The sequence below is a fragment of the Plodia interpunctella genome, chromosome 6, assembly GCF_027563975.2.
Source record: "Plodia interpunctella isolate USDA-ARS_2022_Savannah chromosome 6, ilPloInte3.2, whole genome shotgun sequence".
Lineage (NCBI taxonomy): Eukaryota > Metazoa > Arthropoda > Insecta > Lepidoptera > Pyralidae > Plodia > Plodia interpunctella.
The window spans coordinates 647088-668570 of record NC_071299.1 but is presented as its reverse complement, the minus strand read 5'-3'; the positions used below and the strand labels follow the sequence as shown (position 1 = coordinate 668570).

Below are 21483 nucleotides of genomic sequence, written 5' to 3'. Positions count from 1 at the left end.
TTTATTCAGGTCGCTTAAAGGCATATGACATGACTTTTATGACTACATACCGTCATCGCTAACTAGGCAGAATGCTCATTAGACGTTTCGCTTTGTTGGACGTTTTGCTACTTAGACTTTCTGATCGGGAGGTATCTAGTGGTAGATGTCGCATGCAAACTAGTGAACTAAAATGTGTTGTTGTCCACCAATGTGGACAATGATTCTGCAATATTTGACCTAAATTAATAAATTGACACGGAAACTAAAACGGATAACTAAAAGCAAGTATCGCAAAGCTGTAAGTTTGTTTATTATAATGATATATATATATATATATTGATAAAACTTTACATGTAAATGGAAACTCGATTGAAGACTATTACTTGTTAGTCGATTAAATAAAAGTTTTTTCAATTTAAGAAATTTCTGGAGAAACGCAAGCATAGCAAGTGAAAAATATGTAGAAGTTAACCTTCTCTACTGTCGTTATTTCGATTCTATGAGTACGTGAGCCTCGCTCAAATCTTTTTGCAAGTAAACAATCGGGATGCAGCCGAGAGGCGCGCGTTTTTTTCAACCATAGTTTTGGATAATTATTATTTACTTTTTTCTTTGACATTAATTTCACTTTGCCCACAGATGCGTAATTTAAAACACATTAAAAAACCTTTTTTGCACATTTTGCTTGAAAATTTTGTATGAAATGCCTAATATCCGTGTTTTTTTTTTTTTATTTTACTAATAAATATATTCATATTTGTTATTTTTTATGATATTGTCAAAATATTTAGATAAAATTCACATTGTGGCTAAAATAATACTTAGATCCATTTGTTTTCTGTTTCAGCCTCCTATAAACACGATTAGATACTAAACAGAATCTATAGCAATTAATAATCTGGTAATGTTAACAAAAAACCTAAAATGTTTCACTACAATGGAGCATTAAATAAAGAGCGGGTCGATTAGTTACAACTCAGTGTTCTTGCCAACTCCGTCAATTAAAAATGTACGTATATTTAACGTAATTCCTCCAAGATATGTGACTCTCTCAATGACTCAGGGTTTTCCGAGAAAACTCTGTTTTTATTTATTTTTCACTTGCCAAAAGACTTTCGGCCAGTGACAAGCGTGAGAAATAATTATTTGTCATTATCGGGATTAGAAGTTAATGATTGCTCATAAAATTAACAGTATTTTTAATACAAATTAAAAATTCGTTTTTGTAACATTTAGTATAGCGTTTGATGTGGAATATTATATATAGGTATTAATTTTGTTTTAACTTTCAGAACAAATTTCTTAACGTCAAAATTGCATATTTAAAATAAAACATTCTATAGTGAGTACATCTTCGCCAGATGGTATAGTTTTCTAAGAATATATCCACTGTGCATATTACTATAGATAGTTTTATTACCAAGCACTTTATATTTTACGATGTATTCTCTTTATTAGACAACCAGATAGTGATATACATACTGATATGAATACGAATCAATTCTGTTTTTTTATTTTTTCACCTGTGGCTTGCACAAATTGCACCTGGCGGTGGCTCTTAGATTTCGATCCGTGTTAAATCTGTAAAAGCCATATAATATAGACGGTGCACCTGTTATAGATGGCACAGAACCGTAAAACTATTTTATATTGAAAGAGTGCAGTACTGTCGGAGCGGTACTATTGTTTCTGACGATAACAAACTATTGATAGTAGCGGTACTATTGGTTTCTCGTCATCTATCTATTGACTTGAATATCGATAGTCGACTATCGATCGTAGCTTAACGGCGAACTCGGATTTAACAGAAGAACTCAGTAGTTATTTTTCAACGTTAAAACCTTAAAAATATTACATATAGAAATAGACCGATTGTTCCAGAGGGAAATAAACTATGTACAAGTAACATATAATACAATCAAATCTTTTTAAAAATGTCTAAGATTTTTTATAAAAATCCCAATTGATTTTTTTTCTACAATAATATCTCGGAACGACAGATATATATTTACTAAAATATATATTTTCTAAAAAAAAAATGAAAAAATAGACGTTTAAATACCGTATAGAGAAGTTTCTCCTTTTCATAATTGTTTAAAAATACAAACTCATTTAATTCTTGATTTATTGCGCTTGGCATCAAATTAGATTCGGTACAAATTAAGACATTATCTGGAGACAAAAATATGTTTTTTTTTTTTTTGGCAAAAGACAACAAATAAATGATATCTTTTTATATCTCGCTAGCTTGGCATGCTCTTTTGTAACGACACAAACACTTACAATTAATCTTTACTCAATCATTTCTTAAAATAAATTTAAAAAATCAAACTAGGTATTTCTAAAAACAGTTTTGGACATACCGCCATTTTATTAAAACATGGCAATATAGTAGATAGAGTCGATTAATCCCATGCCAAGCATGCTCGACTAACGCACTTGGTATGATGTCCTGGAAAACTGTTCCCATGGGAAATATAAACAAGCGAGAGAAACCGCAGACTTAAATAGAAGACACTGTAAATTTAGACAGTCTTCTAGCCTGGTTGATAGAGATACCTACCTAATCTAATGTTATTTAGAATAAAAGATTAAAAATCAATTGTAAAATGTATTTTTGAGTGCGCAATGCATGTTTTTATTTGACTCTAGATAATACGTTGTGCTCGTCGAGAGTGAAATCTACGTACAATGAATATAGTTTGTATATGTAAGTGAATATAATAATATGTATTTCATTTAGAGAAATAAAATTTTTAGACATAAAAAGAAACTGTAACCATTTTTTTTTTCATTTCTATTTAGATAAGCTTGCGATAGAAAGTTTGAGATTTTTGGGGACAATTTCTTTTCAACTCTCTTACTTGACCATTACACGAACACCAGATATATTTTACTAAATTACTGTATTATGTATGTTCCTAAATTCCCACGGCATCCGAAACACAGACATCAGATATTTTATACTTCCAATAAACGCCTATAAAATTTACTGAACCAAAGCTGACGTAATCACGGCATTACAACGCGCGCGTCTCACTCAGCATAACTCATTCGTAATTCTGAATGAAGAGACAAACACAAAGATGGCAAACTATTGTAGAAAATCAAATTATAACTAGATATGTCTCAGTCTGATATAAAAATTACGCCATTATTACTCCAGGATACATTCCAACTCTACACCAAATTTCATCGAATTCCGTCCAGTTTCAAAGGGCAACAGCATTCACCAGACCTATTTCATAAGAAAATATTGAAATTAGTTTTCAAAAAAATCTTATTCACTAGCTGTTAGCCACGGGATTTCGCCCGCTAGATAACAATTAATTAAATTATTAATACTTTTAAATGTATTTCTTATAAACTGTATGCAATGTCCTTCTATATATTGCGTTACTACTCCACGTTCCCGCCCACAAGCTCTCAGGGACCACCACACGCGATCGAATACCTATAAAACTTTTATATCTTCATTTTAAAGCAATACGAAGTTACGACGGTTAATATTAAAGTTATTATGTTATGTGTTGCCAGATATAAATAGTTATAATTCGTTATTTAACGATCGAATCTGAATTAACGAAGGAAACACTTAATAATTTTAACACCTTTAGTGGCGTTAAAGTTTATTCGGTTGCATTGCATTGTTTGTGAAATATTTATTACCTTAATATGAAATCTAGTCTTTTAAAACTATTAAAAGGAACGGGCTGTATTAACATTTTCATAATTTGCCTTTATGTGACTTTAAAAGAAAGCTTGATTTGAAAAAGATTGTTAATCAAAATTAGTGTATTGAAGAAACTAAATCAAAATCAAATCATTCATTCAGAAATTAGGCCTTCACATGTACTTTTTCACGTTATATTGTAAATTAAATGATGTTTACCAAAGCTACAAACTACTAGCATTTCGGAACGACCACTGCTGAGAAGAAATGCCGAAAGAAACTCATTCAAACAGTGTTGGTCCCTATTATGCCAGAAGGGCTTACCATTTTTTAAATATAATTTTATGTGTAATTTTTTATCAGTAATATAACAATGTAAGTACACAATAAAGTACATGGTCAAAAGGTATACTGAAACATATATGATTGTGATCAAGTGATATTTAGGAGAATTAACCAAACAAAAAACTTTTAAACCTCCCGACCCGATCCACGACGCCGCTACCGGTTTGACCATTTGAGTGTGCATGACATACTCGATCTCCATAATCTAACATAATAGATACCTATGTTACTTTCAGACATTTGAAGATCACAAATCACGTATATGTTTTACAAGTAAATGTCAAAATATATGTAATAAACATGTCAAGAAAATATATAAATAATAATAATAGTAAGATCAAGTGTGAGAGGTGGAAGTTTTAGGAAGGGTCCAATTTATCATTTAGCAGCCATTAGCCATCAAAGCATTATTTAATATATGATTTAAATTTTGGCATTGGCATGTTAATAGACGACGTGTTTAAATTCATTACTTATATATCTATTTTTTATTAAATATATCTTATATTTTAAACTGAAGAACACATACTGTGACCAAAGGATTCCTTCCAACGAAAACTCCACAAGAATCTCTCATGATCTATTGTGGTACATTTTAAAAATAATACTCGTTTATTTCCCATCCTTCGTTCTCTCCTCGTAATTGCCTCTCCGACTATTTATAAAACTACCGCTCTCCATATTTTTATTGGGAAAATAAACAAGCTACTATAAAAACACGCATTGTCTTTACTATTAAGTGCTTATGAAGTTTTAACACAATATTGTTATAGTGCAAATGAAATTTCGTTTATGGCTTTGGTCCTTGGTGCCAGATGCTTCACTTCAAATTTTACCTGCCAGTTCGAATAAATAACTCAGTAAATTAAGAAAAACAGGTTGTTTCGACTTCATAAAAGGTCATCTCTTTCACAAGAGACGAGAGAAACATCTGATTTGCAAGTACGAGTATTGGAAGATGACAAACAAATCAACATTACACGAGCTATCGATAATCATAGAATAGACAACGCCCTCACAACTGATGATGGAAACATGAGGTGGATAGAGGAACTCCTCAGTGACTGCCAATAAACCCCTTAAGTTTGTCATATGACTGAATTGATACGGTCATTTAGAAATAAACTATAATGATTAAGAGGTGTTTAAAAACTTATAAACGGAACCAGGATTCTCATGGATTCACAGTACATTTTAGTTTCTTTTGAAATCAATCAAGAATCAAGAAAAAACCTTTTACGAATCGGTGTTACAATTCTATTGGTGTACGAAACGAGTATATAGATAGATATGTGGATTAACATCGACGAAATCTGTTATCCGTGTATATGTACGCGATTGTGAATGTGTAATATGAATAAATGAATGTCAAAATTTACACCAGCATTAATCTCTCAGACCTAGGAAACCTGGTATTTTCACAAGCCATAATCCTGGACAATGCTGTCTTCTGTCACGGTAATCAAACCTCAAGGACGCACAACTTTTTCCCGCCAAACCGCGCAAGGTTGTTGCCGCAGCCAATTTTTTTCGAAGCCGGTGAGTAACTTGGCTGCTCGCCAGGTCTCACCTGCTGCTCCAATTCGGCTTCCGCCGAGCCACTATTTATAATAGGGTGACGAACTGTCTGATTACCCGGTATGCTAGACTCCACAACATTGGAAATTATATGGACAGCAAGCTTTTTCTTAGTTCCTACTCTATCTCTTACATCTATATCGTTGTTATTTGTATATATTTCTTTTCCTTTTCCTCTCCGTACTAGCAAAGAAATAGGAAATCCATACGAGTCTAACACATAACCCATCTTAAAGTTTTAACCCCGACTTTAAGATGGATTATGATTTAGACGCTATGCCATGCTAGTTTTCGAGTCTCCTATTCGATTTGTCTGTAAGATTAAGTTACTTTAAATATATAGTTAATTGGCAAAATTCAGTCAAACGTCCTTGTATATAAGTACGTATAAGTAAATATAATATTATGAATGAAAAAATCTTTTACTGAAAACGTCATCACAATTTAGATATAAAAAGCTGATTCATCATACTTCCACTTTCCCCGTCATCCTACGCTATTCAAATCACGTGAATAGCCAACTTTTCCCTTTAGGTCTACTCATCCATCATCTAATACTGACGTTGGTCCATTCATGAATTCCTTTTAAGGTCAATATCCTGTGACGTGGCTGGCTAGACGCGTGGGAGGCAGAATTGGCAAGGGCATACTTGAAGGGGTTACGTCATGGGAAAAAGGAACCAGTTCCTATGTCAGCAGCTACGAGTATGTCTTCATAACGTATTCACGTATTGTGAAAACTGAAGATTAACTTTTTATTTTGGGGTTTTGAAAATAAAAGCTCAATTTCAAAATAAAAGACTCCGAAAATCCACGTGTGAACTAAAAATGTCTCGGGGAAATTGAGAAATCGCCCCTAGTCCGCGGACAGATGGGTTTTCTGGTAAGTTGAAATAAACGAATGGGTATTCGTTTAGATTTCATGGCTGACCCCCAAAAAATGTGAATTAATTGTGAGATCGAAATTGGCATTCATCAAACATCCGAACTCCTGAATGGGCAGTAGGCGTGGATACCAAAAAGCTGAATAGCGTGACGTCACAGTGCATTAACGAATTGTTAAGAGTATTAAGGTCAAAGGTCCCATCATCTATCACGTTCTGCGTGGGCTGAATGGAGGTATTTTCATTCAGATTCTCATTGTGCTTCTTAGGATATTTCACTGGCAGACACTGAAATAGTAAAACAGCTTCATAATACATTTGTACCGCTTTACCAAAACTATATTTTTCTTTTGTAGTATTTTTTCTTAGATCACGAACTCTTCGAGTGCTGATGCGCGGATCTGAGCAAGAATGTATAGTTTAACTATTGTGTCTTGTGGTCCAGCATTAATTCCTGTTGTAACATTGACCTGGCCCATAAGGCAGGGGAAAATAATTAATTGCGTCTGCACCTGCATTAATATCAATACAACTACTTGCAGCAAACTTGCTACCCAAAGTCTCATCAATTCGGACTAAAATTACCATTACCCCATCCTTCATTACCATACTTTTAAATTTAACATATGGGTCCAAACATGACATATCTACGATTTATATAATACCCCTCCCTAATCCCTAACATTGGACTTGCGGGATTTAAAATTCTGAATCTTGACTCTGATAATTCATTTCGATAGGACCATCATTATCTTAAAGCATGTTATGACACATATTGAACCTTACCTTCATTCAGAGATATTTCCAGACATCATTGGTAAAATATTAATTCTATTGATTCAAACAATGACATAGAACAAGATAAATTACGATGTTCTAAAAGCAAGTCGGTGAACATAAATCAAGCTCGTTTAGAGTTAACCTGAAAATTAACAATTCTACTTCTGAAGCGGAATTTATTTCGGCTTGATTTAACTGCAACACATAAAGTATTTACGTATATGTTATGTAAGACATAAAGACGAAACAACTCGATTATGATACCATACCATTAACATCTATACTGTTATTATAAAGAGGTAAGCGTTTGTAATCTCTGAAACTACCGAACTGATTTCAAAAATTCTATCACCATATATTTAAAGAGCTACTGAAAATTGAACATGTACCAGATTATAGACTGTTCCTAAAATAAAGGAAGAAAACATTGCATATAGTAATTTAATCAATAATCAAATATTTAATCAATAAATTATTGTAAATACACATACATACTTAGTTAAACAATAATAAATTAAATAATAAACTTTCAGGTCGAATCAAGTAAAATATTATTCTATTCTACGTGACCATTCTTTACTCCCATGATTAGATACATATTATATATGAAATCCTCGAGACTGTTTTACCAAAAATAAAATTTTTCACGAAATGACGAGACGCATAAAAATGTTGCGTAATCTCAAAGTTGAATGACCCGATATTATTTGTGAAATTTTATAATAATATCAAAAACAAGATTAGTCAAAACGTCCCCGATATAAACATTATGTATGACAGTTTAGATATAGTAGATGATTTAAATGAAACACACGTACTGAAACGGAGCCAATTTTTTTTCGTTCATGGATACAAATATCATGTCCAAAATGCCACTTAGCAGTGTTGCCAGGTTTTCTAAACTTCTCCCTAGGGATTTCCCATCTCAACAAATAAAAAATGGCCAGTTGACGTTTTAAATTTAGCTAAAAATATCATATATAACATCGAAATAAAATTAAATAATTATACTTGTACTTTTGCTTGCTTTCTCTTATCGTACTATTATGTACTTACATGTTATATTACTGATAAAAAATTATACATAAATTTATATTTAAAAAATGGTAAGCCCTTCTGGCATAATAGGGACCAACACTGTTTGAATGAGTTTCTTTCGGCATTTCTTCTCAGCAGTGGTCGTTCCGAAATGCTAGTAGTTTGTAGCTTTGGTAAACATCATTTAATTTAGATTATGACGTGAAAAAGTGCCTGTGAAGGCCTAATTTCTGAATAAATGATTTGATTTTGATTTTGATTTTGACTTTCTTCTAAGTTATTTCTTGTAAATTAGGGAAAAATGGAGACTCGAAAGCGTTTAGATAATACGCGTTATTTCGGATCTTACGAATGTTACCCGTCAGACGATATAAGGCCGTTGGCCTAATGACAGCCGCTTATTTTTAGTCTGGTGCTTTGAAGGCGACGCGTTAGTAAGGTGAAATAGAAATCTACGTCGCGTCGCGTCTCGTCTACTATGTCCAAATCTCGTAAATCTCTTAGATATTGAATCTGTTGCGCTTTAGACACTTGTATTGTTGTAAAGGGACTTGATAAAAATAACTTTTTATGTGTTGCGGTTGATGTTTCAATGAATTGCATTCACTGTGCCGTAGCCGTAGCTTGTCGTAGCCGATGAACTATTCGATTCTAATAGACGTCCAACATTACAATCTATTTGATTCTACTTTCCGCTCAGCGGCTACTAGACTTATTTTAAAATTCAGTATATATATATATATATACATTTAATGTATTTCGTCTTGTCTTGTTTGAATGTTACCTATATTATATTTTATGTAATATTGTGCAGAAAATAAAAAAATAAATTTGTGGGAATTTTCAATAAAATCCATCTCTCTCTCCCTCTGTACACAGGTAGCCCTGCAAAAGTGGAGCCGATGCAGTCGGTGCGTACGACGAAGGGCACGCGGGTGAAGCTGGAGTGCAACGCGAGTGCACGGCCGCCCCCCCGCATCACGTGGTACAAGGACGGCAAGCCCGTCACGGAGATCGCGCTCAGGAGGTTCCGGGTGCAAAATTTTAGGTAAATTTCTTTTATCCATCCAAACGAGATGGGGCGACGATCTGAGGGCATTCAAGGAGAAAGATTGAAAGTTGCTCGGGATATCAAGGATTGGAAGGCGATTAGGGACATATTTTGAATTATAATGAAAGTGGGGTAATGGTAAAAATGAGGATAGACTTAAAAGATCTACTTTTAAAGTACTTGGTAAACGGTAACAATGTAGACTAACCTGGATACACAACAGTAGAAAATGTTAGTCTTTTCCACAATGTAGTTACTAGATAAAATTATGAAATTCATTACCATCAAAAATAGGATATTATAAATCATAATTTGTTTTTGTTAAATTTTATTATATCGTTTTCAATGTTCATGACTTAGACATCTTTAAAATTGATTAAACAGGCCATCCATAACTGAATCATTAAACTCGTTGGCTCCTAGCCTTCAGTCATAACCCACTTCAGCCATATGACATTATATCAACAAGTGAATCAACAATCAAACATGAATGCTTACATTACTGCACCAGATTGCACTAATCTAAACTGCATGCTGCCATTGACCGACCTGGCCTTTTAAGCAATTTACCAGCTGATGCAGACAATAGTCGTCCTTATTTTAACACTGTTGAGTCACTAGTGTTTGCCATACGCTTGTAATTATTATGAAGTGATGCGAACAGTAATTTCTCGGGTCGTTGGGCAGAAAAAGATGTATCGCTTAAATAATTACTATTTGTTTTTTTTTTCTTTAGCAATCTAAACTTAAACGTTTGTGTTTGAACGTCATGTAGTTCCAAAGGTCACCGATTCCAAATAAACAGGGAAGATTTAAAAGTGAGACTATATTTGGGAATAGCTCTTAGACTTGAAATTACTAAATTCCATTAAACGAAGTTACACCGATTCCAAATAAACAGGGAAGATTTAAAAGTGAGATATATTTGGGAATAGCTCTTAGACTTGAAATTACTAAATTCCATTAAACGAAGTTACCTGAGAGAATTATTAACTAGGCAAACCAAACATAGAAAGGTTATGAATGCAAATAAAAAAATATTCCATAGAAACAAGTTGATTCTTCATTTTCTTTTTCGTGTTGACTTTACCAATAATATTTTAACAAGTATTTGCCCATGATTTAGCCCATTATATAGGTGACGCTTTATGCCACTTGGCGTTTCCTATTGTACCGAAGTTTGGGCAAGATGATTACTTGTTTTCAATCGCAAGCAGCTTTCCGATGCACTTTTTCTATAATCAATCAATGTAAATTCTGTACGAAGAGAAATATAAAGGTGAGAAGAGTATTAACTATTCCTTAAACAGATACCTTTCTCAATTCCAGGAGGCGCTCGGTATTAGTGATAAGGCACGCGAGACGCGAAGACTCAGCGACGTACGAGTGCAGAGCGCAAGGGGCCATAGGTCCTCCGGCGATTGCTGCTGCCAACGTCAGTGTGATGTCACCCCTACTGGTGACTACTGCGCCCGACACCATTAGTAAGTTAAACTCCAGTAATCCAGTAATGATATGGACTTCAATGCCGTTTCAAAAGAATCCATAAGGCCATGATTGCCATATAGCTCTCCCAGAAATGTCTCCTGCTAACGTCAGTGTGGTACTGCCTTTACTCGTGACTTTACATGACACCATTAGTAAGTTAAAATTCACTTTGACTGCTCCTGACCAAGTCCTAAACCCTCAATTATGATTCATTAGTACTTAACATTTGATAATAATACTCATGCAAAACGTTTACCGAAGTCATTTTCCATTCAACCGCTGATCTGATAGGACTTGAGAAACTTTACGGCGATTTCTTTGAAATAAGTACGTAGTTAATGCATGTGTTCTGAATAATGTATGTAAATAAAAATAAAGTGTAATTGCAGCTCTTGAACGTAACATAAATATCGAACTATAATCTGTCTATAAAGAATAGAAAGTAAATGAGTGCTCTGTGTACTGTGGACACAAAGCCAAGACAATCAATTAACAATAAACATAACAATGTTTATCAACAAATCTTGGCTATTGTGTTTGGTATTGCAATGGCAGAAAATATAGTTCGTTATAATTTCCCACTCTTTATAGCCAGACATGAATTCTTATGAGAAAAGTTTTGTTTCAAATCAGAAGTAGGAATATTGGGAAAACTCACCTAATTTGTATTTGTTTCAGCAACGTCAGGCGCCCCTTGCCCGATGCCCGACCCGTCTTCCTACTGCCTCAATGGAGGCACGTGCTTATTCTTCGAAGTAGTCCAGGAGCAGGCTTGCAAGTAAGTTTTGTTCGTATATGATCCACTAGGTACTTATACTTTTTGGTTCTACTTCTCAGTGCCTACCAAGGTACATATATTCATTTCTGCCATTTTATTCTATAGCATTCACTCAAGACTGCCTTCTTATTCGTGATGTTTTCGATATAATCTACCCATTTCCGATATTCCTCTATTATCGAAACTTTCTACTTATTTCACACACTCGCCTCCCTAAGTGGGTCTTGGCCTTTGAAGCAAGTCTTCTGTTCTGCGCTATTTCACGCTAGTTCGCCACTTGTCAACTCCCAATTCAAGAAGACTCTATTCACGTTTAAAAAGCTCCTACTGCTTCCTTTTATTTTTTATAATTTTATTTACGTAACACTTTTGTCTTCTAGATGTCCAGAAGGCTTCAACGGCCAACGGTGCGAGAACAAGGACGTGTCGAATCGGAGCAGTAGGTATCACTTCCCCTATTCGTGCAAGTTGGGGCTGTCCACATCATACTATTGCTAGCCAATGATACGCCAAGAAAACCCACCTCTGTGTTTGTGACCATGGACAGACATACAGTAAAGTTATTATAATGCCAATAATGCAGAGCAATACACAACCCCTTATTTCAAAGTTTCTTGCTAGAGCAAGACTTCGTCTTATGCAGAGACCAATGAGAAGAGTTTCGTTCGTTCGAATTATTTCCAGTCGATATCCTTGTATCATTCAATATAATTTAACTATATCTATATAGCTTGTGAAAATCAAATCATGTTATGGTTTAAACGGAATCGAAGATATGAAAAATAGAACGCTCAGAAGATCCGCCCACGATGACTTTATTAAATGGTTTTATTTAGCTTAGCCCGTTTGTTTATGAATACAAAGTATGATTCCCTAAGCCACATTTAATTTGATAGCGATATAAAATTCAAAACATCTTAGCAGCACAGAGCAGTCAAACATTCAATTTAATAAAACCATATACGAGTATTATGACTGATATTTAGTGTCAAATTGTGAAATTCATATGGCAAATTTACTTTAACTGATGAATGTCCATGGTTATGTTCCACAACGGCTCATGCGCAAAACGTCTCTTTCGCAAAATGTCGCTTGGTCGCAAAACTTAAGTTAATTTATTTACCAAAATTATGACTTCATACTCTTGGTATTTTTAAATAAATGATTTTGCTTTGAAAGAGACATTCTGCGAAAGAGACAATCTGCGAAAGAGTCGTTTTGCGACCAAGCGACATTTTGCGAAAGAGACGTTTTGTGCATGAGCCGTCACAACAGATTACAGTACCAGCCTTTATTTTACACAGCGCAATATTTTGTTTACCTACTGTACCAGTTTCACACACTGGACAGTTTTCGTGTCGTTTCAGAAAAAATATATAGATGTGTAAAATATTTGGTAGCGTACTTTTACAGCGACTGTGCATTTCTATGATAGTTAAGTGTAAATACTTTAATGTTAATAATTCCATACACAGTCCACAGATTACAGTGTTTTAGCCATCGACTTCGTGCAAGTTACACCTGTGGTTAGCGGAGGATTACGATGGGGGTTCTGATATTCACAATTCATAGGTGTATCGTGCACGAATCTCATAATCTGGAGGTTTCCTCTGAAGTTGCAACTGTACATTGTCAAAGGTCAATTTATCGTATATCAGTAGTTGCAAATTCCGAGTATGATCTCCCATATGAATTTCATTAGACATTTTGAATTTAGTTTTTTATTGATTCCTAAGGGTCAGCTTTTCATTTCTAAGAAACTCGCGTTTCTCCCATTCAAGGAGAAGACATGGAGATTCTTGTGCTTATTCTGTAATGCTTTTTATTTTTAATATTTTATCAAAATATGGACTACTGATCCAGTGAGATTTTTACTTGTAAGCATTTTTGTAACAGTTCCGTTTTTTTATTTACATTATTATCATTATTTTTAATTTGATAACAGAACTGACTATTGCGCGATAGTAACGAAACGATATTGTTTTGGTGACAAGCGAAATGTCCATGTAATTTTAAGTATAATTTCTTGCTATTAAGCTAAAGTATGTTATATCTTATTAGTCAAATGCCTAACATTGAAACTACCGATATCCCATTTTTTTTTACGCCTATATTTCAAGTTGTAAATATTTTACGCATATTTTGTAATATTGCGATTATTTTATTGTTATATTAACTTTAAGGTTTGATAACTTATAGGAAGTATGTAATGTTTTGATTATGAGACTTGCGGTTATGTACATATCTATTAGGATAAGTTTTTTTTTTAAATAATACATGCTTAGTTACAGTTACACATCCCGTTCTCTGTGTATAAATAATAGGTCCGCAATAAACAATTATTTTGGTTTAATACTTTTATTAATTTATATTTGGTTTGCATACTTTGAACAAATAATGACTGTAATAGGGGGAAAGTACCCACTGGACTTCCAAAATTCGACCGAAATTCAAAAAGTGCCCATTCAATTTAATTCACCCAAGCTTGTAAAATTCAACATTTCAAAGGCAGAGAGCGAGGCAAGATCCATACTTAAACTTTGAAAATATGAAGCAATAACAAGAATGCAAAGGTCCATTATACTCCACCTAGTCAAATCGCAGTTTTAATATAACTAGATAGGCCAATAAATTATGTGTAATTTCGTGTGCGCCAATTGGATGTATGGTTGTGGATACATAGCGATTAAACTTTATATAACCCTTCAAAAATTCTGCTCTTTCGGCGTAATGTACCGAAATTCCAATTTTGTTATTTAATTTCTCATTTTGTATAGCTCTTTTACTTTTAAGTTCCAATCATTATTTATATGTAATTAAAACTAGAAAAAGGACTATTTATTATAATACGATTCGAGGATTCAGGGCATTAAAAAGGTAAAGTGACGTCATTACATGACTTCCCAGTGATTCGAATCGCTCAATTTACATATTTTCTAATTTACGTTAACTTTATCTAATAGGTAATTACATTCTTGATGTGAAATTAAATCTTTATGACGTCATTGTATCTTACTGAATTCATAGTCTCACAACAAATATTAAGGCGGAAAACATGTTTAGTCAATATAATGGATTATACAAAAATTACAATAAAAGGAATGAGTGTTGGAATTAACAGAAAGGCGATAATTTGTTTTTGTTTCACTCACTCTCTTTCTGATCCTTGAACGAAACTTGAAATTGGAAGGACTTTCCATTGAGAAAATGGTATGTATCATTCGAAATTTTTATCGTGCACTGTATAACAACCCGCACTCATTTACTGCATAAGAAATGTAACTGATTCTAACAGTTTAGCATTATATCAATGCAAATAAATGAATAATGTTAGCAAATACATTTAACGACTAATAATAAAAAAACAATTAGGTACTGTATGCAAAGACTATATATAAACAAGTCGCGTTTACAGACATTTATCGAAATCTGGTATTTCATTTAAAATCAAACTTATTTATTCAAATACCTAACTCACTATGTTACATTTATTATGCACTTTTACAATTAGTTACTAACGCTTTATGTATAGTGACTAATATACAGCATGATCTATTGGGAATATTTCACCTCTTACTATTTGTTGTGAGATAACAATGCATGCACAAAATGGTACAGATACATTAAAATAATATATTATTCTTATTTTAAAAATAATCGAGTACAATATTTTTTCTGTCCACAGGCAAAGGCGAACCACTGTGGTGATCAAAAAAACGACTCGACTGAACAAAAACGGAATCCCGATTACAATTAAGAAAAATGAAGCATTCCTACGTAATATAAAATTTAGGCCCATAATCGATTTGCCATTTGTATCTACTAGCTAATAGGCCCTAAAAAGTTGTAGAGTAACCTAATTCAGCGCATTGTATAGTTACTTGAACAAAAGGAAATAATCATCGACGTAATGCAATAAAATATTACGCTTGGTCGGTCAAGCAGAATTACCTACCTGAGAAGTAGCAGGTCCTAAAGGTACTTACTCCCTGCGAGTACCTTCTCCCCACCAATGAATTTACTAATAACGAAAAAAAACTGATAATAACGATAACTATACATGGTACAGCTAGTACTACGCTTTAAAGTTCACTCTTCAATGGATACTTATTTGCCAGGTGGGAGCAATACGGAAAAGTGCGCGTATGATACTTGTCATACAAGATCTTGCAACCACGGAATTAGTAGGTACTCCCGGAGTACCTACTAGTTCCGTGCTTGCAGCTTCAGAGCAAACCCCCTGACGTAATGTTTATCTCGCGTACTAAGAGACGAGCACATGCAGTGTAACTAAGTACTCCTGGTCTAGACGCAGAACGGCACTTTCGAAAAATGTCATCGTGAAAAAGTTTGCCACTTTCGCATGTGACATTGTGCGATGACATTTTCGCAAAATGCGAACGTAATCAAATATTTCACGATGACATTTTCCGAAGGTAACGTTCTGCGTACTTTACCATACCTTGTAAAGCTTTTGTATGATAATTTCGTGTGTAAAACATTTTAGAAGATTGTGGTGCTTATATTGTGACTTATATTATGCTATGGTACTTAAAACGTAGGTGAAATCATGAATCTCAATAATCATTTTTCAAAGGTTCACATTAGTAAATCGACCATAAACGAAATCTAAAGTTCTTCTGGATTGTCACTAAAGTCCGCGCCACGAAAGAAGTCCCGTCGATGCGGTGTTCTTTACAGTTACAGTCGCTGACACCAATATGGCCGATTGTTATTGATAGTTCCACAGCTGGACTGGACATCTTTCGCAGCGCGGACTCCAGTCGCACAACACTTGCTTTTATGTCTCTTTGAAGATAAAAATCAAGTGTTCACTAATGCAGCTTTGTTAATGCATTCCAACTTTATTTATGGCCCTTAAAAATCACTTTTGATGGTATCACGTTCTATCTCTTGTGAAATAGACAGAGCCAAGTCTCAAGACTAGCCTAGATTGTTGTTTTGCTAACATGCAACTTTTCCAAAAGATGCTAATTTGAATTAACTGTGCAACAAAAATTTTATGACGTTTCACAATTGTTTACCTCCAAAATTGGGATAATTTTTGAAAATATGATGCACAAAAATAACCTCGATTGAATGTGTGTCGGTTGGTTTAGTAAGATCTCGTATTAGTTTCCGCGTTAAAATGTTAAGTTATATTAACAGTTGTGTACAGTATTATTTGCTGAATAGACATTATTTATTGTAGTCTTTAATTGCTATTTTTGTAAATGCTTTGTTATATAATAAACCATTTCAAAAGCTGGAATAATTGTTTTAATGTCTGTTTTATTTAAAGCTTCGTGCTCCATTATTAGTACCTAAGTATATAATATGTGCAAGGTTTTATCCTGCCAGTACTAACACGAAATACCTATCATAGAACGGCACATTTGCTAAATAACTTTGATATTACATTTTGCGAAAGAAAGATTTTACAACCGCAAGACATTTTGCGAAGTAGACCGGAGTCATTTTGCGACTGAGCCATTTTGAGGATACTTTAAAACAGCAAAAAATCAAAAGCAAGAAAATCAAGGATATTTTAGCAACCAAATTTTATTTCAAATTTGAAAAATGGGAATCTAAAATACAAGTACACTTACAGACAGGCTAACTTAATTATATTTACAAATACATACTGGTAAAACATCAGACCTCTTATTACAAAAAATAATTCTAATTCCGCCTATCGCTATTCCGCCTATTTTACATCCATACTATATAAATTCGAAAAACTATCTTAGATAAACCACTGGACCGATTTTGATATAATTTGAAATAGGTAATGAACAGAGGTCAAACAGATTACCGTTGGTGGAGCTGTACAAAACAGCCAGTTATGAAATATAACATTTTTACACTTTTATATGCAATTAATATAAATAATAAATTAATTACTTACACCTATATCTAACATTCATTTATGCATGTATTTAATAGATCTGTGAAATAAGATTCTTAATAGACCATACTTCATGATCACTAGAGAACAGTCGTTTTAAAATCCAGTAGTATTGTTTAGCAATCTAAACTGAAAATACACATAATGGAAACATACCATACCTACCTACTGTGTTTATCGATGTTCATTATGCTCTTCTGATAATCCCACACTTTAATTTCATTAAATAGGGCGGCAAACTCGCATGCTGAACAACTGCAATACCAGGGACATCACAGGACCGTTGCCAGCCTTTCAAGAAATCTATAAATTCTAGAAAGTTCTAATGTTGTATCAGATTGAGAAAACCACCACAGAAAGTTGATATTATTTTCAATGAAGTTCATCTTCGAAATAACAATTTTTCTTAATGAAAACACAGCATAAAAGAACCTTATCACTTAAATCTTAATCAACTAACTTATAAGTGACAACAGTTTCCATTTTATGTAAACTTGTGGAAAATGTTTTCAACTGTACATTTTGGGCATTGGCAATGGAAACAGACTCAGCTTCTGCCCATTTTTCAGGTATTTCACAGTCCGTTTTCGCATGGACATAAACATCGAATGTGCACCTACAGTCTAAGAACGGTAAGTATGAAATGGTTGCAGCAACTTGCAGCATAACATCCCTAATTTCTTGTTGGATTTTTTTCAATTCTTTTGTACCAATACTTTCATTTTTTTCTTTGGATAATACAGGGTCGCCATCTTCGTATTGAACATTGAAGTCCCAGCATTCGAGGACTTCCTTGTTGGCAACATTTATTATGACTAAGGAGAGCTTTCGAACTTTTTTGCTGACTATCCATTCTGAAAAGGAGACAGCAACATTAGTCTGAGATGGGAATTGTGAAAATCACTTTAAGATAGGGCAGAGTACCATCAAACTTTACAACATAGCCCATTGTTTTGTTTGCTTTTAATATCTCTTGGTTTCATGAAGCCCAAAGTGTGTGTAGAAAATAAACCTTATGATTTAGAAAATTCAGCTGTGATTTCAAGTCCTTAATTTAGAATTTTTTTTTTATCATCAGGTTTCAAAATCTATTTGCCTAAAACTTAACAAAAACAGCTGGCAACACTGACTAAACTTAACAAACCCACCTTCAATATTAAAGATATGAAAATTTAAACATCTTTCACCTACCTTCACTTTGCGAGAGGAGATTCATCAAAAACTTCTTTATTTCAGGATCTTCTGACAATAAAAGGGTAATACCATACTGCTGCTCAGCTTTGAAAGTCTCAGGAGGATACAGACCTCTCTGAAATAACACTGAATTGATTGCATACTCTGAAACATAATGATAACACATTAAAATATTTAGGTAGGTAGTTGGTTTAGGTAGGTAGTAGTAGTGAAAGAACTGATATTGGGCCATAATCTAGCATCGACGGATTTTCAGTGGGTTGTCAATCAATACACCTTTAATTATCAAGTATACACCGAATTTATATATATAAACCACGAAATATAATCATTTAACAAATTTAGAAACCACTATTTCAGTACCTAATACAAAATAGGTACATAAGGTACCAAAAAATACTATTCTGAATAATACCTAATGCTTTCAAAATCATATGTAATCAAGGAGCTAAACTTACTGAGATATTCACAAATAATCTGAGCAGAACCCCGAAGAGTTATAGTATTTGATGTTTGCTGTTGCGACATTTTATAAATTGTCCAAATTAAATAGAAGTAAAAAGTAAATTTCCAGTAGAAAACGTTAAAATTTCAGTTCACAATCACAACAAAGAAAATCATGGAAATAGTTTTAAACGGAACAATCGTTTAAATTTCAATTTTGACAGCTGACTATATATATTTTTTCGGTTTAGTTAATCCATATGGTAAGGCAAAGGGATCTAAGCCCATACAGCCAGTAGTTAAAACTGTTATTTGTTTATCTAGTAAGTTATTTTCAATTAGTTTAAAGTTTTTTTTATATTAGTTTTAGTTCAATGTACAGATTTTCATCGTAAGTTAACTAAAGAAAAATAAAACAGTTAAAAAAAATCTTTTATACCAATCATCATGTGCCAATCGTAGATTTAGAAAGGGCCCCGCGCGTGGTGCATCCTTATCTCTGCTCTGATTATTCGACGGAACAACGGACACTTCCCATTTTCATTGTTTTTGCAACTTTGTATTTTCTACAGGTATTATATGCAATGAAAAATACCATTGTCTAGCCCAATGACAGCATGATCGGGCTGGTCAATTTTGCAGTCAAAATGTTGGTTGGGCTTGGGCCATGCTTGTCATTGTCATTTATGCATTTTACTACTGTCAACACAATTGTTTTATGTTTCATAAATACCTACACATAGGGCACATAGGTACCTACGATGTGGATTTAATTTGATTTTATTTATCCAAGTTTTGCTGTAATTATGAGTATTAAAGTTTTAATTTAGGAAAATAAACTTAATATATTTTACAGTCTCATACAATATTAGTGACCCAAATATGGGTCGGCGACAACGCAAACGAAGTCGAAACAAGAGTAGACTATTTCATACTTGCGACGATGGCAAAGAAATAGTTTTATTAAATTCTTGGCTCAGCAAACATGGTATGAGGCGTTATGACAAATTAGTTCTAGCAGTATTCAATGATACAGGACGAGGAGTACTTACAAAAAAGAAGATATATTCTGGCGAAGAGTTAATGAATTTACCTCTTAATCTTACGATTAATGTTACCACAATTTTGATGGATAATCATTTTTGTAACATATTTTTAGAGAATACGAGGCCGTGTTTACAAGATTATAAACATATGATTTCATTTCAGTCATTGATGGCATTTTATTTGGCATTCTTGAAAGTGCAAAGCTTGGAGTGTAAATGGTTTGTATATTTAGAAAGTCTACCCAAAAATTACAGTGTACCATACTTTTTGCCGAATAATGTCTTGTGTGATATTCATGATGATATTTTAGATGTGATCTCAAAACAGAAACATGTTGTAAACACATCTTATAACATTTTCGATGAAATTTTAAAAAACACTGCAAGTTCTAATATTAATGTAAATAAACTCAGAGATTATTTTACGTTGTCCCTTTATGAGTGGGCCTATTTCACTGTAAATACTAGATGTGTTTATATGGATTTAACCAAAGTAATTGACTTAAAAAATATTGAAAATTCTATTTTGAATCTTATATGTGATAATACAAAAATATCTCTATGTCCATATTTAGACATGATAAATCATAGTCCTAATGCTAAGAATGAAACAAAACTAATGATAAGTAGGAATTTGGATCTTATAAATGTGTCAAATTTGAATCAAGAACTATTTTTAGATGTCAGTTTTTCGATTTACACCAAAAATAATTTTGATCCCTATACACAAGTATTTATATGCTACGGTGACAGCCATAATTTAAAATTAATTACAGAGTATGGCTTTTTCTTGCCTGATAATGATTTGGATTATATTTCATTTACGTTTGAAGATATCGAAAATTTTCTGAATATAAGTGGATTAAAATTATCTCCGGATCAAGTTTTGTTTATAAATAGTCATGGATTGAATAAGAATTTGTACATAGATTTTAAAGGCCTAAGTTATAATTTTTATGGCCTATTGATGGTTGTCAAGTATTATTATAATCAGACCATGGATGTGAGTAGACTGCTATACTCTGCAGCTATTTGTTCGGATGACAAAGATTTGAATAGTATAGTGACACCACTGGTTAGTGACAAATTGAGAAGTATCAAAGATTTGTTAAGTAGACTAGATCAAGTTCAAAATAAGTGTGAAATTTTAGATAATTGTGTAGCACTTATGTGTCAATATGTTAAAATATTAGAAAATTTTAATAAATGTTAGATAAATGTCTGTTTTGTTTTTCATTGAACTAACTAAAAAGAATATGTATCATTGTGAGACAGTTATTCAACAATAAGGAAA

At 33.3% G+C, this 21483-nt stretch overlaps 3 protein-coding genes across 4 annotated transcripts in view; 2 read left to right on the top strand and 1 right to left on the bottom strand.

Moving 5' to 3' along the window:
- The window catches only part of vn (vein), a 65112-nt gene extending 48359 nt beyond the window's left edge, over positions 1–16753 (top strand). The window contains exons 2-6 of one of the 2 annotated variants that reach the window (XM_053746966.2): positions 9160–9328; positions 10661–10815; positions 11498–11597; positions 11978–12036; positions 15283–16753. In XM_053746966.2, the coding sequence (XP_053602941.1) occupies positions 9160–9328; positions 10661–10815; positions 11498–11597; positions 11978–12036; positions 15283–15305 (506 nt within the window). In that variant the 3' untranslated portion in view covers positions 15306–16753. Of the gene's footprint in view, positions 1–9159; positions 9329–10660; positions 10816–11497; positions 11598–11977; positions 12233–15282 lie in introns of those variants that run through there. The other variant, XM_053746965.2, reaches the window with a different exon arrangement.
- Positions 16754–17134: 381 nt separating this feature from the next.
- mad2 lies at positions 17135–19360 on the bottom strand. The gene is made up of 3 exons (XM_053746969.2): positions 19158–19360; positions 18697–18843; positions 17135–18359 (listed from the first exon to the last, which is right to left on the bottom strand). The coding sequence occupies exons 1-3, from the start codon at positions 19225–19227 to the stop codon at positions 17953–17955; spliced, it is 624 nt and encodes a 207-aa protein (XP_053602944.1). The 5' UTR covers positions 19228–19360; the 3' UTR covers positions 17135–17952.
- A 509-nt stretch (positions 19361–19869) lies between these two features.
- On the top strand, positions 19870–21411 carry LOC128670932 (uncharacterized protein). Its single transcript, XM_053746960.1, has one exon. It carries the CDS (start codon positions 20026–20028, stop codon positions 21400–21402), a length of 1377 nt encoding a protein of 458 aa, XP_053602935.1. The 5' UTR covers positions 19870–20025; the 3' UTR covers positions 21403–21411.
- The last annotated feature ends 72 nt before the right edge of the window (positions 21412–21483 follow it).